The sequence below is a fragment of the Myotis daubentonii genome, chromosome 1 (assembly GCF_963259705.1).
Source record: "Myotis daubentonii chromosome 1, mMyoDau2.1, whole genome shotgun sequence".
NCBI lineage: Eukaryota > Metazoa > Chordata > Mammalia > Chiroptera > Vespertilionidae > Myotis > Myotis daubentonii.
Window position 1 is genome coordinate 73,534,622 of NC_081840.1, and position 27,983 is coordinate 73,562,604.

General features: G+C 46.3%; 1 protein-coding gene across 1 annotated transcript in view; it reads left to right on the top strand.

The window, feature by feature from the left end:
• RYR3 (ryanodine receptor 3) overlaps positions 1-27,983 on the top strand; it is a 546,057-nt gene that overhangs the window by 331,798 nt on the left and 186,276 nt on the right. The window contains 10 exon segments of the mRNA XM_059705681.1: positions 1,088-1,235; positions 2,039-2,244; positions 2,840-3,014; positions 10,863-11,071; positions 12,706-12,881; positions 13,803-13,839; positions 15,894-16,057; positions 19,306-19,471; positions 26,702-26,788; positions 27,123-27,349. Of these exon segments, the coding sequence (XP_059561664.1) occupies positions 1,088-1,235; positions 2,039-2,244; positions 2,840-3,014; positions 10,863-11,071; positions 12,706-12,881; positions 13,803-13,839; positions 15,894-16,057; positions 19,306-19,471; positions 26,702-26,788; positions 27,123-27,349 (1,595 nt within the window).

Consider the following 27,983-nt stretch of genomic DNA (forward strand, 5'->3'; position numbering starts at 1 on the left):
CATCTGCCTTCATCCCCTCCCTGTCTTACCGCATGCCTTGTGGAGAATTGAGCTGTCATGCCGTTCTCCAAGGCTCTCACAAATCAACATCACAGTTCAGCAGTATTTCTGGAATGGTCTCAAGTATCACCACTGAGAGTGAAAAGGAGGGGACATTAACACAGGAGAGGGGCAAACCAGCCTTCTCAGAATCCTGTGTCCCCCTTACTTCAGTTCATCAGGCCAAGATTCCTCTGGGCAGCCAGGATTCTTAGCTTGAGCAGGAGGCAGCCTAAGAGCCAAGGTGCAGCAAGGAATTAGGAAGAGTTTAGAGCCAGAGTTCAGCTCCAAACCATCTGGCACACTCTCTTCTTGAAATGCTTCCTTCATCTTGGTAAATACCAGGATTAGAGTCAGGGAAGTTCAGGGATAGCTGTGTGCACTCATTTTCATTCATATCTGAGTCTCTGAACTTATACATGTGTAGAAGCAAGAAGACCACTACAAAAGGAACCATGGTAAGGAGGGAATCAGAGGGTTCAAAGAGCATGTCAGGCAGCATATTTATTTATAATGACTCATCACTGCAAATTATCTTCTTAGTCCTCCCTAAGGAACTGAGGCAGACTCTAGTACGAATGTGTGCCTCTGCAATGAAATGGACCCACTATAGTTCTGCCACCTTTTCTGACGTTCCTCTATGAACACAGATGTTTCTCTGTTAAGAGGCTGCTTGAGGAGGCTCTAACAGTTTAAATCATAGCATGATCATTCCATGGGGGGTAGTTACATAAATCCCCATCTGCCGTGCCTTGAGAATGGAGGTTTCCAACTCTTTCATGACACTTCATTTTACTCCTAGCCTGGCATTATTACAAAAGTGTTTCATTAATGCTAGCTTTGAACATAAGTAAAATTATTCCATTTATACTCATTTAAGTCTGAAGAGAAGTAGTAAATATGTGCATTGCTAAATATCCCGGCACCAGGAGAAAAGCTAGTAGACTCAAGGAAGAAGGGACTATTTCTGGGAATGTGTGAGTGGGACAAGCTATTTGTAAAGACAGACTGTATTTTCTCCAAACCTTTTTTCTCTGGCCTTGAGTAGGATTTGAAGAACAAACGAAATCCCCGCTTGGTGCCATACGCATTACTGGATGAGCGTACCAAGAAGTCAAACAGGGACAGCCTTCGCGAAGCTGTCCGGACATTCGTTGGCTATGGCTATAACATCGAGCCGTCAGACCAGGAACTAGGTAATGAGTGGAGATTGCTCATTCTGGTTCCAATTTAACTTAACATGTCCTCTTCTGGGGAGATGCTACCTTTGAGTAAATCTAACTTGTACCATTAAAAATGATACTGTTGCTGAAGAGCACTAAACTAAATGGGGTATTTTAAGAACCAGGGTAATGGGTAGGGAAACCATGTTTGATAATAAAACATGGTCCCATTGACAGATGTGTCTATGAGGAGCATATCTATGACCCAGTCCCACAGGGAGTAAATTATCCCCCAGCATAGCTGAGCTTTTCAGGTTATTTGGTCGCAAAACTTTCATTTCTTTTATTTTCCAAACATATTGAATATCAGCTTACTTTTGGACCAAGTAATCCCATCCCTAAATGAAATTCTCTCACTGATTAAAATCACCAGATTATAATTTATGACCATGTCATTGTCATCCCATCCCCCAGGATGTGCCAGGCCACTGGGGCAGTATTACAGGTGGTTACAAGGATGGGTTTGGGGTAAGACAGACCTGAGTTCAAATCCTTGCTCTTCTTGATTTATTGGCTCTGTGACATTGAACAAGTGATTTATTAACCTCTCTGAGTCTCAGTTTTTCCTCTGTAAAATGTCCGCCTAGGGTTGTTGCTAGGAAAATCTGAGATACATTCTGTAAAGGATCTACTACAAAATAATTGCTCAGTGATTATATTATATCAGTCTTCATTGTTTTCAAATTCTTTCAGGGAATGCTACCTAATTAATAAAGTTTTGTGTTTTCTCTCTCTCTCCCTTCTGCATCCTCAACTCCCCTTCCATCTCATGATAGCTGACCCAGCTGTGGAGAAAGTCAGCATAGACAAGATCCGATTCTTCCGGGTAGAGCGGTCTTACGCAGTGAGATCTGGAAAGTGGTATTTTGAGTTTGAGGTGGTGACTGGAGGAGACATGCGTGTGGGCTGGGCCAGACCAGGCTGTCGGCCTGATGTTGAGCTGGGTGCTGATGACCAAGCCTTTGTGTTTGAAGGCAGCAGGGTGAGTCCAGAGAGTGTCCACACATCCTCAGCCCAAGGTTTTTTTTTCTCCAAATACTTCTCTGGAAGTTGGAAGTACTGAGTGTTTGAGTCTCTGGCTTCAAAATCAGTGGCCACCACCACTGGTTAATTTAAACTACTATTAGATTATTACCTAGTGATTATCATTTTGCTCTTTGCTCTGGTGAAGGCGGGTACTGTACACCCAAGTTCTTCCTGTAATCACCTGCACATCTGCCTTTGTCCCTCACCCCAGTGCCTCTACTCCAGAAGAGGTTCACAGAACACTACGCAGCCAGTATCTGCGAAAGTCTCACCACTTTGCCTTAGAGGGAGGCCTGCTTATTGTCATAGCTGACTAGGTATTGGGAAACTTGGGCCACCTTTTCTGATGAGCCTTATGTATCTCAGTTTCATTCATCTGTAAGATAGATCACTCCTCCCTGTGATTTGGCCTTGGTAGAGAGGTGAGTGCCTTGTAGAAACCAGGTACCACTACCAGTTAGGAGAAATTGCTCCTTTGGTGATTTCTCTAGCTGCTTGGGGGCTGCTTCTAGGACCTCCATTACTCTGAGCTCTGGGATCTTGTCTCCTAGGGGCAGCGTTGGCATCAAGGGAGTGGGTATTTTGGACGTACCTGGCAGCCAGGAGATGTGGTTGGATGTATGATTAACCTGGATGATGCTTCAATGATCTTCACACTGAATGGGGAGCTGCTAATCACCAACAAAGGCTCAGAACTTGCCTTCGCAGATTACAAGATTGAGAATGGTAAATCGACCACCTTTCCCTTCATTCCAACTCCATGAGTTGTAGGAAAATCCAGGGAGAGCTGGGTGAACTGGTCTACCTCCTTATTTAGGGTGTACTGTCTTTTCCATATTTGAAACCCTGCTGGTGAAAACTAGCCTTTTACTATCATGATTGAAGAAATCAAGATAAATAATGAGGATAGTTGCTATGTACAGCATAAAAATAAGTGCTAAACTTCCAGGTAGATTGATTAAGAAACTTTCCTCTAATTCCCTGGTCTGTACCTTGGCATTTTAAATTTCCCCAGGGTTCCTAGCATTACAGATGAAATGCTAATTGCATGTGGACTAATGTCCCTGGCAGAATAGAAAAGTCAATAAATTAAAGAATTATCTTTTTATTCTGATTTAAATTGTCAGTCTGCATGTTTGTGTAATTGAACTTGATGCTTTGATGAGAACCATTGAAACACTAAAGTTAAACTTAGCTGTTCCCTTGAATGAAATATAATTTATTTTGAAAATCAAACATGCTGGGAAGCCCGAGCACAGTGGCATTTATTAATCTCCATCAATAGACCACAATCAGAGCAGTGCTTTAGATACACAAAGGAGCAATTGTCACTCTGATTTCTTGTCTACAGAGCTACATTATGTACAAAAGTTGTTGGCACATAGGAGAAGGAGCACTGGACTGAGAGGCAGCTGACTCCCTCCTTACAAGCTGTGTCTTGGCTTAACTTCTCTGGGCTTCTCTCTCTTCATCTAGACCAGAGAATAAGAGGACAAACTGCCGAGTTACACCATCCTCACCAGATATAAAATCCTACGGCAATGACTTACTACCCGCTGAGTGCACACTGTTGCTGTGCCCACACCGGTGCTGTGTCACTCTCTGCTGCTTCATTATAGACAAGGAAGGGGCAGAGAGGCTGAGAGGGAAAGAGGTTGCTCTGGGTCAGGAGACCTGAGCTCTCCCCCTGCTTCTGCCATTCCCACCTGTGGCATCTTCGGTTGACTTGATTTAACATCTGTGCATCTCATTTCCCCCTCTAAAATGATTAGGGCTCCTTGATAGTTCTAAATGTCTAAGACTTTACAAAAAAAATAGCCCCTACTGACAAAGCTAAAAAAAAAAAAAAAAAAAAAAAAAAAAAAAAAAAAAAAAAAGACTGCATAGGCAAGAGCAGCAGAAAAATATGAAACTGTATACATAATAATACAAATATTTCTTATTTACAGAATGCTTTTAGCTTTATAGGTCACTTTCACACTTTTTACAGATACCTGTTATTGGCAACATTCATATCCAACTGTACCCTAAAAGAGCTTTAAAGAGTCTTCTGAGAGCGACCAATTTGGGGAAATGGAAAGGTTGTGAGTCAGTGTATTTTCCTAGAAAGACAGAATGGCTAAAGCCAGATGGGGTCATATTTTAATGCCTTCTGAAAGGTTTAAAATCAGAGTTCTAATGACAGAATCCTGTTTTTTGGAAATGTGTGGGGAAGACATTGCCAGTAGAGAGCAAGGCCTGTGGGCTGGTTCAGAGGCAAAAGGGAGGAAATGTGTAGGTGGGTGAAGGCAATGTAGAGGAGACCTCTTCTGACACTGCTCTTAGGAACAGATGTTTACCCAGCACCCCCCACAGGCAGTGGAAGAAAATGAAACACTAAGAGGTTCAGTCTCCTCCCTGAGGAAAGGCACTCCCTGGGGTAGGAGTAGCCCAAAGACAGGAGACGTTTTCCTGGCTCTCCTGTGCATGAACGGGGGAGATTCACTAACTGGGAGACTTTGACTCAACATAAGGATGAACTAAGAATCCTGTCTGTTGTGCAGGGTTAGAGAACTTTGTAAGTCCAAAGCCTTGCTACTCCAATGTGGCCTGCTTGTTAGAAATGCAGACTCTCAGGCCCCACCAGACCTGCTGAACCAGAAACTGCACTCAGCCAGGAGGCTCTAGTTTGTACGCACATTAAAGACCGAGAAGTAGTGGTCTACAGCACTCAGAACTGCAAGTGGTGCCTGTCCGAAAGAATTCATTTTCCAGTTGTAAAAATAAATAAGATGCTCTCTTCTGGGGATGGTGTGTGTCTACAGCTGTCCAGAATGGCCCTGCATTTGACATGGCATCCATTGGAGGCTGCCCTACAATACAGCCTCAAACAAAGTGAGGCTGTCCTGACCCCTGGTAATAGAATGGTTTACCTTTCTAATGAGATTGTCTAAGAAGGAAAACCGTGTCAGCAGGGCCAGTGGTGGACCCTTGTGTGCTAAGTGTGTCAGCTCCATAGTGAGGAGCAATCATTGTGAATGTGTTGAAGACACAAGCACAGAATCAGAAAGCTAATTTTCTTATAAAAAAAGACGCTTTTGCCCTAGCCAGTTTGCTCAGTGGTTAGAGTGTCGGCCCATGGACTGAAGGGTCTTGGGTTCGATTCCAGTCAAGGATACATACCTCTGTTGCAGGCTCCTTCCTTGGCCCCGGTGGGGCACGTGTGGGAGGCAACTAATCAATGTGTCTCTTTTACATTGATGTTTCTCTCTCTGTCTCTACCCCTTCCTTCCACTCTTTCTAAAAATCAATGGGGCATGGGGGGAGGGGAGATTTTCTTGAGTAACTAAAAACAAAATCAATAATATGAAAAAATAACAATGCAAAGCCATAGGTTATGAATGACTAATACAGAATGAGAATTCTATAGGAATGGGATCGGCACTGAGCATTAAAGAATCTGAGGTGTCTACCTCTCAGGGGCAGGGTACTCCACTCTGAGGATATAACTAGAGAATGGCTGTGGACCTGGGAAACTGCAGGAAAGGTCGGGACAGTTTGGAAGATTTGCATGTGGAATTTATGGAAGACAAGCTGGGAAGACAGACAAGGTGCAGATTTCAGCCTCAAATACCAAGACTTCATCTTTTCAATCTGGACCAAGCACCCTTCGACTTCCCTCTCTAAGACATGGAGGGTGGGGCTGCTATAGGGTTTGAGCAGAGGAATACTATAAAATAGGAGGATATATTAGGATAGCTCTGCTTTTAGAGATCATCTGTTGTAATGAAAAAGATGTCTCGTAGGCTTTGTGTGTGCAGGGACATGATTTGACCTCAGAATAACAACAAAGTCTATTACTAGGAAGCAGTTTTATAATAGAATTATACTGTATTATGTTAACACATTATACTGTAGTATCATATCGCACTTTAATAACAGAGACAAGATAATTGGAAGGCTCTTTCAGTTAGCTCTGTGATGGCTCAGAAAGGCAGTTGAAAAAGAGTCTGCATGCCATTCTTTGATAACAATAGCACAGCGGCCTAGAATAGTCATACAACATCTCTCTGTTTGCTGTTTAAAGTGGAAAGAGGCAGCAGTTCTCGCCTGGAGCTGCTAGGAAAAGCATTTGTTGCAGACAAAACACAATGCTTTGTGCAATGTAGCCCCCATAAAGCAGAATCCCCTATGTGTCTGTGTTCTGGTCGCCACCTGGCCTTGATTTGGGCCATTATCCCAGCGGGAGTTGTGCTGTGGGAAGTTTTTAGTCCTTTGAGAGAAGGAATGGGGGCAGACATTAAAATTCATGGCTACTTTTTTCTCTGGGTTATTTATAAATCCTTATCTCCATCCTCTTCTGTGTCGTAGATGATAATACTCTTATCTGCCTCATTAGAGTTTTTCTAATCATTGTTCCTGACCCCCTCCCTGGCCTGGACCATCACAGCTCTTACTGTTGTCACCTGAAGGCATCTGGAAGCTCAGCAGCTTCCATGGTGAAACCTTTGCTATTAGCTTTCTCTTTTATTCCGTTTAAAGGGAAGGAAGATAAAATCCTGATCATCCTGCCAGACCTCAGAATGTAACGTCTGGAAGAGGCTTCTGTGCCAGTCTCCTGTCCGGCCTCTCTGCCAGGCACTCCCTGGGGGACCTCCTGCTCCTGCTGCAGCTTTGGGGCCTGAGGGGCAGCCCCTTGGGCTGTTTCCCGCCATCAGCCTGTCGGGGTTTAATAGCTCCCCAAACTCTGCTGGCAGCTCTTCCATAGGCAGCAGATGAAACGTACTTGCCAGAAGTGTCACTGCCACCTGCACGCAAACACGTTGGTACCAAGGGTCCCATGCCATTCTTTCCACTGATGGGTGCCATGCTTCAGAGAGTGGCTGTGGCAGGGCAAACACGCCTTTTGTTTCCTGTGTTTTCTGCAAGGCTTGTGACAAACAGTGCTATCCCTCAAATCCATCTTCACGAAGCTTAGTGGGAAATGAAAAGTATTGGGTAACACATGTGCCGTTGGGCTGAGATGCCAGAAACACCCCAGGAACGGTCTGGGCAGTCATCTAACCACTTCTCTCCAAGATCTGTTTTTCCATGACTGATAGTGATTTGCTCTCATGTCTTTCATCAGATTGAAATGGGTTAAAAATGATTCAGGGTTTGGGTTTTCTAGAGAACTGGTTTCCTTCCAAGCTCCTGAGTTATAAAAAGATGACTTCCTGGCTACTCCCGTCCCTAGTCACAAAGTCAGTATGAAGCCTGTGATACAAAGTGTGTCAGAAACTGGGATCATCCCTAGGACTCAAGCGCAGGTGTTCCTGTCGTTCCCTTCCTGGAACAAGAAGTCTGTGCACATCTTGGTTCAAGGTAATGCCATCTGCAAATTTTCTCCTCACACCTCTTCGAAGAGGGAGGGGTATTTCTGTCCCCCTTTAGTTGTCCATCTTGCTTCTTTCGTCTCATTTGTAGCTGTGGGTTAAGTGCTTAGAAAAGTCAGTGCTCGTAGTACTGCCCCGTGGCCTTACCAAATGGAACTTCTTTATCCAGGTCAACTCCAGGGAGCCACGTGGCCAGCTGTGACAGCCCTTTTCTTCTAAGCTGTCTGCTGTCTTCAGCCCTAGGTCTTGTGGTCATGGATCTCAGGCTGCCTGCTCTATAGGCACACTGGGCAACTACATGACATGTAGGAAAATTGCTTGAAAAGTGAAGGAAGACTTCGTCGCAAATCAAGTCGCTGTGGATGAGAATTAGAAAGCAGACAGCCTAGCTTCAGTCCCCAGTGCTTGCTCTGCACTGCGCTTCAGGCTGACTTGTCCATGTGCTGGCTCTGCAGCTTCCTAGGTGACAGACCTCCAGCAAGTCATTCAACCTGCTAAGCCTTAGTTTCTGCATCTGTAAAATGGGGATAATAATGAGATAAACCTCTGGAGCCCTAAACCCAGTGCTTAGAAAGTACTTGATAAATATTATCTACTGTGCTTTATTGTCACTGTTCCCCTTTTCTATCATGAAGAGTTATAAAGGTATATAAAGTGTTAATGCCTCAAATAAATAAGTTGTAGATATGGGTAGCTCATTAATTGTAGCCTCTCCACCCGGTGGAGGGAGCTGATCTAATATAGCTGGTTATCAAGTATTTTGCCCCAGGAGAAAGTGCTGGTGCCTTATAAAGATTTGTCTCTGCTCTCAGTCCTTTCTAGTTTCTCTCTTTTCTGACTTACGGTTTGAATTTAGCTTCTCTGCTGCAGCTTTAAAGAGCTGTCCCAGCTGTGCCCACTTAGCCCCCAGGAAGTACCGGCACTCTTTCCCGCCCATTGCTTTCACCTCTATGATTTCTATTCCGGCACCTCTTCTCATGCAGTGTTGCGCTCTCCCCTGTAAAGAGGGCTCCTGCCCTGTAGGGACCACACTTTACTCTGTAAAGAGTGCAGCTCCCTGCCCTGGCACAGAACTGCTGTTTGCATTATGTCCCTATAGTCACCCCCACTCTTGCACACTGACTGGCAGCTGAACTATGAGTCAGAGGGTGTTGGATCTTGTCCTGTGTTGTCACTTGCCCTTCTCATGACCTTGGTCAAGTCCATTGCCTCCTCAAGTCTTCAGTTTTATCCCCAGTAGAGTGCTGTTTCTTCTACTCATGGCCTAGAGATGACAAGGAGCCCAAGTTCTGTAGGAAAAAAAAGGCCCCATTCTAATATTACCTTTCTGCCCTTCTGCATGCATCTTACATTGTCACATGACTGTGACTAAAAAGTTATTCGTCTGACCTGAGTTATTCAGAAGTCCTCATCTCTGCTTCTTCCCACTCAGGCTTTTATACCTGTTGCTCACTTATTCCACCATCCACGTTAGTAGACAAGAAAGGAAAAGAGGGATTTTCTTAAGACGTCCTATCTCTGCTCACATCAGGCTGAAACACTTTATGATCATGGCTCCAGGTGGTGGTAGTTTCCTGCCCCCATCTAAGACCAAAACACTGCCTTGGGAGTAGGGATGAACTCTCCTCTAGTCCATTTGCCATTTTCATATCCATAAGTTCCGTGGGATCAGGGCAGTTTCTTCTCCCTCCTTCACATCTTCTCATAGCACATCGCCAGGCCTCTGTCCCAGCGGGGACAAGAATTTTTCCAATAAGCATCCTTACTGCACACTGGAGTCAGATTTCCAAAGGTCCCTTATGTATAAAAATCTCTGTCATAGAAAGGAGATGGTTTCACCTATTAGACCCCCTACTGCAAAAATGCCAGAAGCACAGCAGTGCCTGGGAGGGTGTGTGAATGGTGCAGGTCTGATTGGCCTGTCCATCTACCTTCCTAAGGGCCATGGCCACCACCTACTCTCAGTCCTTGGTGTCTCTATATAGACATCACCCTCGCTCTGCTAGGATTGCATTAAAGCTCGCTTTATTTAGAAATGACTTAAACAGTATTAAATAGTGCCCTAAACAAGTTCATCGTTTCTGAAAGCAGCCAACTTAGTTTGTGAGGGATTTACTTCTCACTTACTTCCCTGATTTACATAGAACTCTGTGGCTTAGATAACAGTGTATAAGCACCTGTGCTCTGGGGAGTGCATTTTGGCCCCCGTCTCTACAATGGAAATGGAACTGCTCTTACTGTTGAATATAAATGCTAACAAAATTGGCTTTTAAATTTCCCCTTAAACATCCCTGTCCTAGCAGAGACACCAATTTCCTTTGTGGGGCCAGAGCCACCAGCCTCAGAGCCCTTCCTCCCTCTGAGCACTCTTGGTCGCCTGCCTCCCACGTCCTCCCAAACCCAGGATAATGAGTGCTTTCCCAGCTCTGCTGATTTATTGGTCCACAATTATGATTTATAAATACCCACAAAGAAGAACACCAAGCAATTTAAACTTCTGCTTTGGCCTATTTGGCAGTGTTTTTAATTGATGTGAGCTTGGATAGAAAAGACATGTAGGAGGGAAGAGAGTTTTCCACAGCTCCTGCTCAAAAATTATGCCTTCCTGTTCAGGCGGGGACCATATCAGTAGCTATGAGGATGGGGTGGAGGGGGCGGGAGGGGGACTGGAAACTGTGTTTCGTAAACAGAGGCATAGTGTCAGCATTTGAAACTTCTCAGGATCATACTCTGGGATTGGGGAAACCATCAGCGCTCTTATTTCCTGGGGGATATGCTGAGGCCTAGAAAAAGTGAGGTGTTTGCACAAGTCCTTCCTTAGGTTTCGCGTGCTGTTCTGTTTACGGCAAGATTTAAAATTTCCCAGGCCCAACAGCAGTTTCAACTAAGACAGAGATAAAGAATTTTACTTTTTCTCTTATTGGTTTTACTTTTCCGGCTTATGTTTATTTACAGTTAAAGAAGAATCTTGGCTGGATGATTGTTTTCCCCCCAAATTATTTTGAACCAAATTACTTTTCCTTCCCACATACCCCACGGGCAACCATCATCTCCATGTGCCTCCTGTTGTTCCATTTACCTGCCAGGAAGAAAGACAAAGGGTGGGGTCCCATCTTTCTGGCCGGGACTCAAAGCTGTTAAGGTGGCAAAGATCAGACTTCCTCGCAGTCCTGGGATGGGACTGCGGGCTGAGGCAGGGCTCTTGTTCGCCATTCTGCAGGCTTTGTGCCCATCTGCTCTCTGGGGCTGTCTCAGATCGGCCGCATGAATCTCGGGATGGACGCCAGTACCTTCAAGTTTTATACCATGTGCGGCCTCCAAGAGGGCTTTGAGCCTTTTGCTGTCAACATGAACCGAGATGTTGCGATGTGGTTCAGCAAGCGCCTCCCAACGTTTGTGAACGTGCCGAAGGATCATCCCCAGATAGAGGTAATGTTACACGTTGTGGGCGAACCTGGCAGGGCACATGGGCCAAGCCACAAAGCTCCTGCTAATGCCCCTGGCACAGGGCAGCTGCTTACCTAAACCCATGCCCTGGCTGCTTACCAGCCTCCTCCTTGCTGGCCCGCAGAGCTGTCGTGCAGACACCTTAATTGGGGCAGCTCAGTGGCATCTTACAGATGGCAACCGTCTTGCAGACATACCCTTTGCAGCTCAGGCTCCAAGCCTTTGGGCCACTGTGTTTTCTCCAGGCATCCCTGGACTGCCATTGTCATAGTAATACAGTATTCAGAGACCTTAAATGTCGTTTTCCTTAAAAAGTTCAGTGCCTGTTAAGATGTCCTGCACATGCTTCTCCTCTGCTCATAAACTGATTTAATTTCTCCAGACCCATTTCCAGCATTTTAAGCTGAGGCATAGTGCTGGCATCTTGTAGGGAGGGTGAGCAGAGCCAAAGATTATAAGGAGCCTGATTTGGGTTCTGATTCTACATCTTTTTGCCTCCGTTTTGCCTGTACCCACCATGGTTTTTTCATGATTTGGGCCGGGCGAGGGAGCGGAGGGGTGGTTATTGGTTGAAAGTCAGACAGATCAGCTTCATGGAAGCATTAGACTGAGTGGCTTGCTTCTACCTAACTATAAGTTCCCTTAGCTCTCCTTCCGATCTAAATTCAACAAGCATCAACTCTCAACCCCCCACTTTTCCCCACAGTCTTACACAGTGGAGAGGTTTCTCTCTCAGATTCCTACCTGGCCATTGCTTTAGAAAGCTGGCTCACAAACGGATGGGATTTAGAGACCCTCCATGAAGAAAAATCTACAAACTGCACAAAAAATGTTAAGTACATCCATAGACCACAGGATAAAAACTAGTCTCTAAAATGCAGGGGAAATGCTTGGGTCATGAGGACATTATTATTATAAGTCCCATTTTACTTTCTCTTCCTCCCCAATGCCCCCCCAACACACACACACACACATATACATTTTTTAAAATTTAATTTTGATTTTTCTTCCTCCAACCCCTTTCCCTGCAATATTCATGCCCTGTTGCTGGGGATTTCCTTGGTGTTTAGAGAAGCCTTGGTGAACCTCAGTGCTCAGGCCATGACTGTGGCAGAGATGGGAAATGCACGGATGGGAGACAGCACCCTCCAAGGGAGCTGTGATTTTTCTTCATGAGCTTTGAGCTTTCCATTGTCTTCTCCCCTAGATATTCTCATGCCCACTGACAATGGGAATCTCTGGGAAGGTTTTCTGTAGCCACTTGCCCAGTAACCTGAAAGGTCAGCCTCAGTGGACACCATGGGGCATTACGCAGAGACTGTTTCACCCCCACCCCACCCCCGCCAATTTTGCACCTGTTCTCCACCCTTGACCTTGCAGAAAACCCAGTAGGAGTGCTTTTAAATCTCTAAGTTCTCCAGTCAGAGGAAGATCTGTTATTTTTCTATTGGGCAAGGTCCAAGTAATGATGAGAATAATGGTTTGGTCATCACTAGTCACAACTGTTATCATTCACAGAAAGTCTTGACATATGTAATGTCAGTGAGGGAAGGAAGAACAGATTCAAGGTAAGGCTCATGTGGGTGCATCACATAAAGGACCCGTGGTGTTTCCAGGTCATGAGGATCGACAGCACCATGGACAGCCCTCCGTGCCTCAAGGTGACCCACAAGACATTTGGCACACAGAATAGCGATGCCAGCATGATCTACCTCCGCCTGAGCATGCCCATCGAGTGCCACTCCTCCTTCACCCACAGCCCCTGCCTGGACAGTGATGCTTTCCAGAAAAGGTGAGGGCCAGGCCTCCAGCCCTCAGAGGTGCTCATCACATCTGTTGTAAAGTTGTCTTTCCGTCTGTCTGTTTCTTACTCTACCTCAGCATGTCTAGAACTCTGTGGTTAGGATTCCCTTTGCTCTCGGTTAGGTAAAGAAATGGGGATTTGAATGTATATACCCACTTGTGCATACGTGTGTGTGTGTGTGTGTGTGTGTGTGTGTGTGTGCGCGCGCGCGCGCGCGCAATGCATAATTAGGGGAGCCAATCAAGCTAACAGAGTCACCTCCAGTGGAAACACCTCTGCTCTTCTCAAGCCTTCTGAGTGCCTGGCCTCCTTGCAGGCTCAATGACTATGCTTTTGGAGTAAAAGGAGAGGCTGCAGTTGTTGTTGCCTTTGTGTGAAATTAGAAGCTTCTGGAGGCAAACCCCACCTTCTTTGCGTAACTATGGTCAGTATCCATCCCAGAAGCCATGTGACTCATGAGTGAGTGACTTCTCCCTCCCTGATAAGGAGTATATTCCTTGCCGTCTTTATTTCTTTCAATGTCTATTTTTAATCGTTGATGTTTGTCTGCCTGTTTGGAGCTGTGTTGTCCAGGTTTTCTCTATAGTTTCGCTGTCTACCAGGCTTTAAATAAGCACAGCTACTTGAGAGAACAGGCAAATATATCCAGAGGTATCCCCACACACGTTATTACAATCTTTTCAACACCCTCAGCCCCTGGGCTGCGGGACAGGAGTTGGAAGTCATAGCCCTTGCTTGTGGTGGCAGGTTACAAATGAACACATCCCAAGACCAGTTGGGAACACTCGTGTATAGGAAATAGTTCCCTAAACTCACCTTCATCATTAAAGGGAGATCAATTGCCTGTCAGGATTGTGGAATTCTCTCTACAGTCGAATAACTAAAACACAGATTTTATCTTCCCTCCAGGAAACAGATGCAAGAACTACTCTCTCAAACAACAACAGTAAGTAAATGTGCTCAAATTATGGTTTTAATTATTTGTGTCTTTGCTGTGCCTGGTAATATGCCCCTCCTAGCAATGATCTGTCTAGAGATCCTCTGTAATTGCCAATTGCTCTGTCTTTTAATATGCATCTCGATGCTTCCAAATCACGTCTCTGGCATTTCTCAGATGGGGGAGAAGAGACAGTGATTCAGTGCGCGGCAGAAGCTCCACCTGGAGCATCTAATTGGGCAACATTGTGTACTTGTTGCCCATTTGCCACCAGGGGCCCAGCACTGCCTTCCTAATGGAGATGAATGTCAGTTTGGGGGGTGGGGGGCGGTGTCTTAATTTAATCCTTTTCTTTGCTCTTTTATGTAAACTTCTGTGTATCAACTCTCCCATCTCTCTGAGCAGTGCCAGGAATCATGTTGAAAGCATTCAAACGAGAAACAGGAGCCAGGGAACCAGCCTGAAAAATGGAGGCTGCTTTTGGTCCCTTTTCTAGAGCTAGATAGTCAGGGAGCAACACTTCCTAATTTCTCTCTCTCACACTCTCTCATTCTTCTTTTAGCACCTGACAAAAAAAAAATACCAAAAAAACATTTTTTAAAGAAAATCATGTCATCCCTTCTATTATGTGACCCTACATCCTGAGTTCATAGGTTAACTGCCATTGGGAAGAGGATTCTTGCTGCCGCGGTCGCACACTTAGAATGTGAAGGGCACTGCACTAGGCACATTGCGCCACCTTCCCACTTAATGCCCACAGCAGCCTTGCGAGATGGGCAACATCATATATCCTGAGACACAGAAAGGTCAAAGGACTTGTCCAAGGTCCCAGGATTAATAGCTGCCAGTGCCAAGATTCAAGCCCAGCTCTGACTGGCTTACCCTTTTATCTTCCAGTTAAAAAAAAAAAAAAGAGGACAAGACAATGAATAGAAGTAACTTCATTAGGAATGAATGTGCTCCAATTCACCATAGCTAAGATTTGGAAACAGCCTAAGTGCCCATCAGCAGATGAATGGATTAGAAAACTGTGGTACATATACACAATGGAATACTATGCTGCAGTAAAAAAAAAAAAAAAAAAAGGAACTCTTGCCTTTTGCAACAGCATGGATGGAACTGGAGAGCATTATGCTAAGTGAAATAAGCCAGTCAGAGAAAGATAAATACCACATGATCTCACTCATTTGTGGATTATAGAGAACAACATAGACTGATGAAAAGGGACAGACCCAAAGACTGAGAAACAGCGATCAGGCTATCAATCCCCAGAAGGAAAGTAGGGAAGGGCGGGGGTAAGGGGAAGAGATCAACCGAAGGACTGGTATACATGTATATAAGCTAAACCAATGGACATGGACAACAGGGGGATGGGAGCATGAGTGTGCGGGGCGGGGGGGGGGGAGGTTAGGGGTTAATAGGAAGGATGAGGACACATTTGTAATACCTTAACTAATAAAAAAAAAAGAATGAATGTGCTCAGTTTCATAAGGAACATGGTGAAGGAATCACTTACCTTAAAGCTTTAGTTATTGTTATAACATAGGGATACACTTCACAAGTGGTTATGGCATCCGCCAAGAACTGCTGTGTCGATGAGCCTGCTGACCACATAAAGCCTGTTTGGGGCCACTCTAGGGGCTTTATTTCACAGCATCTTTTTCAAGACTTGCCCCCCAAAAATGCCCTGGATTTCTCTGTAGAAGTGAAAAGTGTGGCAGGAGTTCTCTGAGCCTTGACTGTTTCTTCTCTCGGGGCAAAGTCAGTGCCCAGGAGAGGGTTGAGGTCCTGTGCTGGCCACTCTGAGTGGCTGCCACTTATTTCCCCAGCAGCATCTTCTGAGGAGTAAAGGGTGGTAGATACTCAAGCCGAACAGACAAGAGACAAATAAGGAAGCCAAACGCTAGCCAGGCCTTCCTCCAAGTGAGAGTGCAGTGTACTCCCCCTCTAGACCCGAGTACGCTTTTTAAGAAAAGGAACCAATGGGCTGTAGCTCTATTCCTGCTTCCTGATCACACTTCCCTGAGGGCCACTCACTCGTCTGGTCTGTGGTCTCTCTCCAGCAGTGCTACTACGCCATCCGCATCTTTGCCGGACAAGACCCCTCCTGCGTCTGGGTCGGATGGGTGACTCCAGACTATCACTTCTACAGTGAAAAGTTTGACCTGAATAAAAACTGTACGGTGACTGTTACTCTGGGGGATGAAAGAGGCCGGGTCCACGAAAGGTAAGGGGGCTCCTCACTTACCCCCAACAACCCAAAAGAAGGAAACATTCAGCATCTATTAAGGAGGGGAAATGAAGCACAGGCCTAAAACCCTAAGTAAACAGGTGGGGGTGGGTACTATGGTGGAGGCATGTTATTAGTGAAAATCGTGGGTCATTTCATCATGTCTATAAAACATGACCCAGGGATGGGAGATACAGGTGCACAATTGGGAGGTCTGAGCTCCATTTCAGACTCCTCCCTGGTGTCTGGGCAAGCCCGGTTTCTACAACAGAACAACACAGAGAAACATCTCTGCGTGCTTGAAAGAAATCGCTTCAAAAGAAAATGATGCACCACATCACACAGCAACCGACCAAGTCAGGACTCCTCATCCCAAAAGTGTGTCACGGCTGAAAGCCTGAAGAACATCAAAGAGACACTGCAAATTCATGACTAATAACCACTGAGTAAAAATTAGGGATCTTTAAGGAAAACACATTTTAGGCACACCCACATTCTCCCACCGGTCCACTGGCACCGCCCCCAGAGAGAGCAACCTTGGCCAGCTGTGGCCAGAGGTGACCCAGGAGACCATGTCTTGTTTCCACCTGAGAGTGGATGGAGTCTTTACCCAAGCAGACATGTAGAGATACACGAAGTTGTTTTTCAAGATGCCCTTTAGACCTACAAAGTCAGGAATGTTTCTGCAGTCAGTGCTTTTTAGATGCTACTGGCTCATCAAAGACGAGTGGTCAGGTACAAGTGCTATGTCAGGAGGACCGTTGCGGGCAGGTGGTTAAGAGCACAGACTCTGAGAGCAAACCGCCTATATTTTAAACTGGGTTCAGGTACCGACTAGAAGTGTGACTTGGGGCCAGTCCAGCCGTGGGCAAACTACAGCCCGTGGGCCGGATCCGGCCCGTTTGAAATGAATAAAACTAAAAAAAAAAAAAGACCGTACCCTTTTATGTAATGATGTTTACTTTGAATTTATATTAGTTCACACAAACACTCCATCCATGCTTTTGTTCCGGCCCTCCGGTCCAGTTTAAGAACCCATTGTGGCCCTCGAGTCAAAAAGTTTGCCCACCCCTGGGCCAGTCACTAACCTCCCTGGGCTCAATTTCCTTGTCTGTAAAATGAGAATAATAGTTCCAGTCTTACAGAGCAGCGATTTTCAGCCAGTGTGCCACAGCCAGTGTGCTACATGGATTTTTTTAAAACATGCAATATCTTACTGTTTCGTCAGGGACACTAGCCTCTTTTCCCTTAGATTGTCAAATAGAAAAATGACAGCCAACACAACAATGGCCGTGTGGTGCGAATGAATCAAAATTATACCAATATTTTTGTCAGATGGGCAAAAAAATGATATATTTTTCAGTGTGCCGCAGAATTTTAGTAATTGGTTTATGTACGACATGAGATGAAAAGGGTTGAAAATTGCTGCTAAAGAGTATTGTGAGGATTGGAAGAGATAATACATAGAAAAAAGCCCAGAATAGTGCCACAGCCCATGCAGTCAATAGACATTAACTGCTTCTATTACTAGTACTGAACATCTATCATGTAATAAGACCCAGAGTAGATGCTATAAGCAACACCCGGTTCAGGTTGGCAAGGAAAGTATGTGAAAGTCATTGACAGTCCAGACTTTCCTTTTCAAACAGAAAATCAAAAGGCAGACGTGCCCATCCCAGTAGGGTTTATTGCTCTAGTTTGCTGGCTCTGCCTTACTGGCCATGATTTATCTGAGCCTCCGTGACAGTTTTTATTGTGAAAACTAACTGACACATTAGCACCTGGAATAAGACCCAGAATATGGTCGGTGCTCAGTAATTCTTACTTCTTTGTCTCACGTGACAAGAAATACTGTGTCGGTCTTCAGATATTTTTTGGTATTTCAATTTTGGACCCTTTAAAATATGACCAAATCATGGCACTTCACCCTCTCACCGCTTTAATACATTATTAATTGAATCCTGTAGTAGTCATCAATGTACTCAGTCCCTAATCACTAAGAAGCAGTAGTAACAAGGCTGCAGTTTAACCTTTATGGAAATCTAGCGATGGCTGTAATGCATTGAAGGAGCACTTTGCACTGGCCCTGCCCGAGGGCATTCACATGGAGGACCAGCCCAGTGGGGTCTCCAGAAGAGAGGAGGGCAGACCTGATGATTGGGAAGTGGCCATAAAGTGACTTACAAAGGGGATTTCCAGTAGGGGACGGGATCGGGGGTCGGGGAGGAAGCACTGGCAGGGAGTAATAAAATTCTAGAGCTGGAAAGAATCTTGGAGAATTCTAATCAAACCTTGATTTTCCAAGGTCAAATCAGATTGACCATAGTATGTTTCAAGGGGCTTCCCTTCCATCAGGTACAGACTCACTCTCTCATTTAACCTGAGAAAAATCTCTTCATGTTAAATCAAGTGACCGGGTTTCTCAGATGATGTACCACACGACTGGGTGTAGGAGAGACCCAGTCAGCTGTCCAGTGCCCACAGCCATTGCAAAGGGCTTAGGAATCACTGTTGCCCCTGTCCACTTCTCTAAACCCACCCAGGATTTAAAATCTTACAATTAAGGAACCAGGACTTGGAGACTCGATGGTGCTTTTGTTATTATAGTTGGCTTTTAAATCTACATAATGGTGCCTACCATACAGATTACATTCTGCAGGGTAGTGGACAGCTAGCTGAGAAAGGCACTCTTCCCCAGCTGGTAGTTAGGGAAGAGTGTGGGACAGAACTCCAAGGAGCTGGGAGAACACCAGAGACCAATGTGACCTATTCTGCAAGTCTCCCCAGGCCCAGGCCTGCCTTCCTAAGGAATGCATCCCTGAGTGTCCAAGTGCCCTGACACTGGGCTAGGACTCTAAACCCAGAGCTTTGTTCCAGCCTCACATACCAAATGCCTATACAGTGTATAAATTTTCCTGTGGAGGGTATCCTTCTTGTGCCTCCATTTCCCATCTCTAAGGGGAGAATACATCCCATTCTCTGGTTCAGAAAGCTGGAGTGATATTGAGCCGGGAAACAGTTCCCAAACATTACGCTCTCTGGACCAAAGGAGCCTGACAGACTGCCACATCCCTAAACTGAGAGGTTTGTGCCTGAAGAAACTGGGTTGAAACTAGATGAATTAGTTTAAGAAAAAGAGTTACTGGGGGTAAACGGGAAGGCCTGGGGCAGTCCATCCCTGAGTCCTGATTGTAAACTGCCCCAGTCCACACTCTATGCCTTTCTTTCATCTTTTTGGCTCCTAGTGTGAAGCGCAGCAACTGCTACATGGTCTGGGGTGGGGACATTGTGGCCACTTCCCAACGATCAAGTCGCAGCAACGTGGACCTGGAGATCGGCTGCCTCGTGGATCTGGCAATGGGCATGTTGTCCTTCTCGGCCAATGGGAAAGAACTTGGCACCTGTTACCAGGTAGGGACAGCTTTTGGGGCCGAGACAGCAGCGTTCCTATCTTAGGTCTCTGCTCCTCACTTGCCATATTCAGCATCCCATCTCAGCAGGTGATGAGCCATGTGGCCCATAGGCCATCTTAGAAAACAAAAAAGAAGAAGAATAGCTTCATTTTATCCAGAGAGGGGAAAAATGGGGGTGGAGGGACATATCATATTTATTGATTGATCAGATATGCTGGTCATCTTTCTAGAAAATAAGAAGGTTTTTCCTTGGTGATGGTTTCTAAAGGTTATTCATTTATTCCATAAATATTTCTTGTGCAATTTTTATGTTACCTGGGCCATACAAGATGCAAAGTTTCAGAAGTGAACAGAAATACTCCTTGCTTTTAGAAACTTCTGGAATATACTGAAAAAAAATAAACCTAGGAACAAAATAGATCCAGAGACATGGAAGCATGAAACTGGCAGACAAATCTCAGAGGGAGGGTTGGGGGTGACAGGAAGAGATTAACCAAATAATTATATGCATATATGCATATCCCATGGCCACACACAATAGTGTGGTGAAGGCCTGGGGCAGGGGCGGGAGCAAGAGGAGGGGATCAATGGTGGGGAAAGGGGAACATCTGTGATACTTTCAAAAATAAAAATAAATTTTAAAAAAGAAAGAAACTTCTGTGATCAAATATAGACCCATAAAATGGATTAATTTGCCAGGCAGTATTCACTTTGCAAAAGGTTCATCTCATTCCCTATGGATTCCTTACAGGGTCCTTTTAAAATGCATGCATATAAATAATGTGTTTCCCTATTACATTACTGTGAGCTCTGATAGAACTAGTCAGGAAAACCACCCATTGTACACATGTAGGTTTACCTGTCATTAGCACAAGAAGCCTGTAGTCAGTAATCTATACTAATAAAAAGGTAATATGCTAATTAGACTGGACATCTTTCAGACTTCCTTCCTGACAAAGCCGGGGGGGTGGCCAGCTTGCAAACAGCCCTGGCCACTTGCCCAGACCAGCCTAACCCCCCAGCAGGAACCCTCACCCTGACTGGGGTGTGGCTGGCCTGCAACTGCCCCAGGCCCCTCACCCAGGCCGGTCCCACCCCCAGCGGGGATCCCCACCGTGATTGGGAGCATGGCTGGCCTGCAAACCACCCTTAGTCCCTCACACAGACTGGCCCTAGCCCCCATCCAGGCCCCCCCCACCTCAATCCGGGGCCTTCTTCAGGGCAGGCAGTCCGGCTGGCCCAGACGTGTGCACAAGGCCTCTATCCTATATAATAAAAGAGTAATAAGCAAATTGACCCTAATGGCAGAACGACTCCTGGACCAGTCACTATGAGGCGCACTGACCACCTCTTTGTCCCTTTCCCTTGCCAACAGGCTCTGATCACCTGATGGACACCTACTGTGGGGGCGGGGCCGATGAGCAGGTGGGAACAGCCAACATCTAGGTTCCTTCCCCAGGCCGTCACGCGAGAGTGAACGTGGAATCGGGGTGGGTGGCGGCAGGGGGCAGGCCAGCTGAGGGCAGCTGGGGAAGATGATCCTGATTGCAGGCCAGGCCTAGGGACCATACTTGTGCATAAATTTCGTGCGCCAGGCCTCTAATAGTATAATAATTATGTATGGAGTCAGGTGGATACTGGAAATATCCAGGGGACCACTTTGTAAAGTATGTGATTGACAACCACTATTGCTGTACAGCTGAAACTAATATAAAATAATATTGAATGTGAACTGTAATTGAAAAATAACATTTTTTTTAAATGGACCAAAAAAATAAAAATATGGACAAAAATAAAATTACAACATAATGGAAAAAAAGAAAAAGCACAAGAAGCCTGGTTTCCTTTAAGCAGGATTTTCATCCCTGAGGCCAGGTAAGCTGGAGAATGCCACGTATTATACCCTCCTTTTGAAGTTTTGCAATGAACATTGACTTTGATAAATACTTTAGAAATAGTCTGAGAAATGCCTCTCTAACCAAACATTTCTCATACTATTTGACCAAGAAGAGACTTTTTTTTTCACTTTAACAGTTAGTAATATTCTGTAAGCCTAGAGTTCTACAGAGCACACCCCAGAAAGGCTAAGATGAGGAGCTAAATTTGTATTAAACCTTCTCGACATTCTGAGGATGGAATGGAGAGTCTCCTGTATGTGTGAACAGTGTCATTCAACTTCAGAGAAGGAAGAGCTGGCCTCCGTCAACAGTGGTCAGGAGAGTGTTTAGCATGGACAAACCTTAATTTTGAAGCAAAAACAAAACAAACAAAAAAACTTCCTCTTGAAGAGAGAGGAGTGTACTAGATTGAAAGAATGACACAAGAAGATAGGGAAGCATAAGATATGTTTGAGGAACAGTGGACAGACTGATGGGCAGACTGGTATGGGACCTTTGTGGTTAGTGGTTGAGAACACTATTTAGAAAAGAGGGGTTATGGATAAGAAGTGAGGGCGTTGCTGATCCAGGATAATGACGTGCCCTGTTTAAGGAAGCTTAGCTAAGTGCAGCTGATGAAAGCATCCCACTTCTGTGTAAATGGATAAAGCCCTTTTCTGGCTTGTGGTTGGGGAGATGGCATCTAGAGAAGAGAGAGCAGCTTCCCCAAATCTGAAAACTTTGGTGGCTAAGAGCAGATGGGCCCATCCCTTCCGGGGTCCAGGGACAGCCTGCTGCAGCACATGAGACTGCACCTCCCTGGGTTCCTGGAAAAGGTGGGATCCTCACCACCACGCAGGTGGTGCGGTCCAGCGCTAGGGCCCAACCAGCTATTCCCGGAAAGATGCCTTTGGGAACCAGGCTGTTATTCTTCTAGTACTTTCTCATGATTCCACCCTCCCCCAAGTCCCCTGAGAAACTGCTTATATACATTAGTCTGCCTTCAGAATCCATTAGCTTTTTCCCATTAAATTTGAAATGAGTTTGACTGCAGGGGCCTCCCTGAGCTGCAGAGAGCTCTAAAGCATCTAATAACTTTTAAGGCTAGTTGGGCGTCGGAGGGCCCTAAATAAATCACTACCCGTGGCATTCGAAGCAGCGGTGACTAGACTTCCCATGATGTTGAGATGTTATAACAAAGAGCAGGCTGGACACTGGCCGTTTTTAACCTCCTCTTTCACAGTGCGTGACAGTGGGCTGGCCACTTGTCTTCTCTGAGCTGTGTGTTGGCATCTACCCCGGCCCCCAAACAACTGCCTCTACTTCGCATGTATAAACCCTGATTTCTCGCTCCAGCTCCCAGGCCTACCTGTTGTCCTGAGGAATGTTGCTGTGAATGAGGAGAGAGCCAGGCTCTGCATGAGGGGCGGGGGTGGGGGCGCTGAGGAGGCTCACACCCAGCCAGCTCCCTTCTCATCACAGGCGAGATGCTGACGTGTGTGGCTGTGCACCTGGTCCCCTGGCAGCAAGATAATTGTTATTCTGCAGATGTAGCCATTTTCATTTGTCAGTTACCTTGAAGGAGCAGGACAGCGATATTTATACACTGGCTCTTTATTGGGAAAGGACCAGTAACCAAAATAACGAGAGAAGGGTTCTCTCAAACAAAGTGTTTAGAGCTCCCCCGTTAAAGACTGCTGGGCAATTTAAAAACCTGTCTGTCCCACTTAATGTAATCATGGGTGGGATGGGAAATAAAATGTATGTTTAAGAGATACTGCTCCTTGGTGATTGACACCCCAGCCACCGCTCTGAGAACTGAGCCAGAGTCACGCAGGAGGTAGCTTTGCATTCAGGCCAGTTCCCATGCCCTGATCTTCACACATGATTAGAAATAGAATGTCTATTATTGCAAGGACAGCATAGATCAGCCGGGGACAAAGGTACCTTAAACACAAAGGGGAAACTGTCAGCCAACGGTACTACTCCACCGCAGACCCAAATCTGGGCTCGCCATCCATTCCATTAAAATGTGAGCTCACCATCCAGAGTGGGAGCTCCTCAAGCGAAGAGGCCTGCTCTCATGTTCACGGCCACGTTTCTGCACATAAAGCAGCCCCTGGCACCTAGCGAGTGCTGGCTAAACATTTGTTGTCAGACTTCCCAACTCCGCTGGAAAGCCACTGTATTGGTTGTTTAAGTGCTGCCTAACCAGCTACCCCAAAATCAGCAGCTTTTGACAGCACACGTGTATTACCTCGCAGTTCTGTAGGTTTGACCGGGATCTCTGCTCCTGGTCTCACAAGCCCAAAATCAAGGTGTCAGCTGGCTGAGCTGGCTCGATCTGGAAGTTCTGGAAGAACTTGCATTCGCGTTGTTGGGCGTTGTTGGCAGCGTCCAGTTGTGATTGGAGGTTAGGCTTCTGAGGTCCCTGTTTCCTTGCTGGCCTTCCGTCAGGGTCACTCTCTGCTCCCAGAGGTGCCCACATTCCTTTTTCATGTGGCCCCTTCCATCTTCGAAGCCCCAGGGGCATGTGGGGTTCTTGTCAAGCTTCTAATCTCTCTTACTCTTCCTTTTGCACCAGCAGTGAAAACACCCATTTTTGAAGGGCTCCTATGACTCGATTATGTCCTCAAGGATAATCTATCTCTAGGTTAACTGGTTAGTACCCTTCCTTATCTCTGCAGAATCCCTCCTGCCTTGTGACATACAGCGTCACAAAGTAACGCAGGGGTCAGGAGAGTTCACTAGGATTTTGCTTTCCACACCCCTGTTGCCAGTTTTAACCTTGTGTATATCCATCATGAGCCCACACTTGTGTCATCGTCTTATTTCAGTGATTGAAGAGAAATTTCCATTGTTCCTCGTGGTGGGAGTGTCCTCTGTGGGGTAGAAAGCAGCCTCCCCCAGGGCATTCTGAAGCTCTCAGAGCACCTCCTTTCTGAGGGAGGTGTGAGGAGGCACTGGCGCTTGGCTGGGTGGTTTGTGAAGTTTTCTGGGACCAGTCCTGAGGGACCTAACATCATGCCCCCATCTTCAGCCTGTAGCTCCCCTACTGGTGTGATAGTGGTCAGCACAGCTGAATACATTTCTCCCCACAAGGAGCACCGACTCAAGGGCCTATTACTGGTGCGGGTGAAGTTTTCTCAGCCGCTGGAGCTCTGCTTCCTTCGGGCTGCAATGATTTGAGGGTCGTGCATTGTTCGGGATGTCACATGATGGGCCGTGCATTGTTCGGGATGTCACATGATGGACCGTGCATTGTTCTGGAAGTCACGTAATGGGTATTGAGAAATCTGGGGCCAGCCCAGGGATGAGTCTTGCTTTATGGCCAAGGTCACACTGGCATCAGATCAGAATTTCCTAGTTCTGTCCCTCACCACCGTAAGCCCAGTGTCTAGCATAAAGCTGGTGTGCGATAGGTACTAAATTACTATTTGTTGAATGTCCTTAATAAAGCGTCTGTCACTGCATTTTGTTTTTACAGTTGTTTATCCCTTCCTATTTCCCAGGGGTACCTGAAGCATTGGGGAGAAAGCAAATATTTGAACTTCAACTATGAGCCCACTGTAGTGTGCTGGAATGACCATGTGTGGGGCACAAGGCTAGGTTTTATAGTCTGACCTGTTTCATCATAAGCAAATGAGAGCACTGAACCATGCAATCTTTTGAGTCACAGCCACAAAAATGTGTTTTTATAAACTTTATGTCTAACTGTATTGAGGAAGTTCATGATGCAAAGGAAGCCAGTAACAATATCCTGACAGGAAGACAACTCACTGTATTCATCTCCGATGACTGCGTAACAAGTTCCCCTAAACTCAGTGACTTAAACAGCCTGCGTTTATGGTCTCACGGGTTCATGGGTGAGGATTCAGGCACAGCTTAGCGAGGTCCTCTCTCGCAGTCTCACAAGGCTGCAGTCGAGGTGTCAGCCAGGTTGCGTCCTTGTCTGGAGCTCATTTCTTCCCCAAGCTCCTGTGGTTGTTGACAGGACTTGGTTTCTTGCATTTGTGAATGGAGGCTCCATTCCTTGCTGGCTGCAGCCAGGGCCAGCCACTCTCAATGCCCTGAGAACCCCTGGAATTCCTTGTCACATGGCCTTCTCACAACACGGCAGTTTCCTTCTTCCTGTCCAGTCTGCTGAGATGGAGTCAAATATAAAGTGACAGTCCTTTCACTTTTTCCAGAAACAGCACACAGGTTCTAGTGCAGGGGATTATACATGAGTGTGACTCCCTGGAGGGCATCCCAGGGTATGTCCACAGCATCCACCATCCCCTAATTTTGTTGGTCGGAAGAGTGGTAAGAATCTCCTAATGTTTGAATTCTCTTAAAGGCAAAGGACTTTAGCGAGTGCAATAAGAGTCCCATTTTCTCCCCCACTGTCTGATCAAATGCTCTGCGTCAAAGTTTGCAAATGATAAGTGCAGCCCCAATGTCATAAATAAATCCACATGCCTCAACTAAGTGGCAGCTAGACAGTCAGTGAATCCACGCCGTTTAATGTAAGAACTACAATCTGAGAGAGAAGGGGGTGGAGAGAAGTCCAGAGGAACCAAGGGAAAGAGAGGTTTTGAGAGAGGAGGCAGGCTGTGGAGGCAGCCCTCTATTCCTGGGAAGCGTCTCCCAGCCCTGCCTGCAAAGCAGCGGTGCTTAAGTGAGGGTGCTTTTCTCACCAAGGGACATTGGCATTCTCGGAAGACGTTTTTGGTTTGCCAACTATGGTGGGGTGAGGAGCACTACTCACATCTAGTAGGCAGAGGCCAGGGGCACCAAAAGATCCCACAGTGCACAGGACAGCCCCGACAACAAAGACTTTCCAGGCCCACAGTGTCAATCATCCCAAGGTTGAGAAACCCTGTTAGCCCTCCTGGGTTTGCCTCACCAATGTCCATCTGCCTTCAGAAATTACAGGACCTTCCCCAAGAACCCCCTCCTCTGGGCCGGTGACTCTGTGCTGTGTGAAAAGCCAGAACATCGCATTGTTCAGTGACCAAGAGCGGGCATTGCCTTTGATGGCAAGTTAGCAGCTCCCGGCTCTGACCATCCTCCTGGGCAGTGGAGAAAGCTGTTGGCTTCATTCACCTGAGAGAGAAAATGAAAGGACGTGGGGTTGTTCCACCCAAGTTGAGGGAGTGAGAGAGTATTTAAGGTGGGAAGCAGAGACGATAATTACCAACAGGCACCAGGTCTCAACGAATTCTGAGTAGTGTAGACTGACCAGTCCGTGACCTCTCTCTCCTCTTCCAGCCGAAGTGAGAGTGGGGCGCTGATTAAAACACCCAGTGACTTCACCATCAGTCATTTTATCATTCTGGACAAACCTCTCCCTTTGTTCTGGTTTCCAGGTGGAGCCCAATACCAAAGTGTTCCCAGCAGTCTTCCTGCAGCCCACAAGCACTTCTTTGTTTCAGTTTGAACTTGGGAAGCTGAAGGTATGTATCTGTCCCCTCATGGAATGGCTATGAAGGGGAAGGCATGTTGACCATTAGGCCTCAGAACATGAGGGACTCTATCACTTCTTGCTTCTCATGTACCCTTCTCGTGTTCTCTTTCTCTCACTTCTATTGGATGCTGAAAGAATTAATGCTTATATAACCCATTAGGTAATGTCTTAGTTAATGCTGGGAAAGGCCTTCGGGATCCCGGGATATATTTGTTTCTCTTTAATTTATACTAACCCTGTTGGTTACCATGGGCCAGCAGCTGAGAATCTCTATATTGCACATGTGTTCTTCCCTCCCCCGCATGCCTTCCCGCCTGGCCCAGACCGCACTGCCACTGTCAGCAGCCATATTTAAGAGCGAGGAGAAGAACCCAGCCCCGCAGTGTCCCCCTCGGCTGGACGTGCAGACCATCCAGCCCGTGCTCTGGAGCCGCATGCCCTGTAGCTTCCTGAAGGTGGAAACAGAGCGGGTGAGCGAGCGCCATGGCTGGGTGGTGCAGTGCCCGGAGCCCCTGCAGATGATGGCACTCCACATCCCCGAGGAGAACAGGTAGTGGGGGGGGGGGGGGGGAAGAGGCATGTGGATGGGGCCGGCCTGGAAGGCGGGGAGGCAGAGCCTAGCAAGCCCAGAAGGGAGGAGGAGCCTCCTCATTGGCCAAGGGCCCTGCTTAGTCAGCACCAAGATAACTATTGGTTTCCCCAAAGCCTCAGTTTCTCTCCTTTCCTTTCTCAGCTTTTGTTATACACTCAGAAACAGCAGAGTATTCGCTATGATATGCCTACCGCAGGGCCTTCACTGCAGCTCCGAGTGCCTGTACTCAGGGACATGTCCATGCACTTAATTAAAAATCTTAGTGTGACCCTAAAATATATGTTTATTGGTGCAAGAAGGAGAAGGAGGTATGCCTAGCTTGCTTAGAGATGAAGAATCAGGCTGCTGGCCTCCCCTTGTTAAGAGGCACTCTTGGATGATAGCTTGGGTTCAATCCCAGCTCTATCACTTTCTGGTTTGCAGCCTTGGGTAAGTTACTCATGCACCCCAGGCCTCAGTCTCCTCATGGACACAGTGAGATCAATATCCACCCAAAGGATGGCTGGGAGAAAAAGTGAGATTGTGTAGGTAAAAATATACTTCTGTGCATAGTAAGAATACATAAGTTCTATTTTGTGGATATTATGACCCC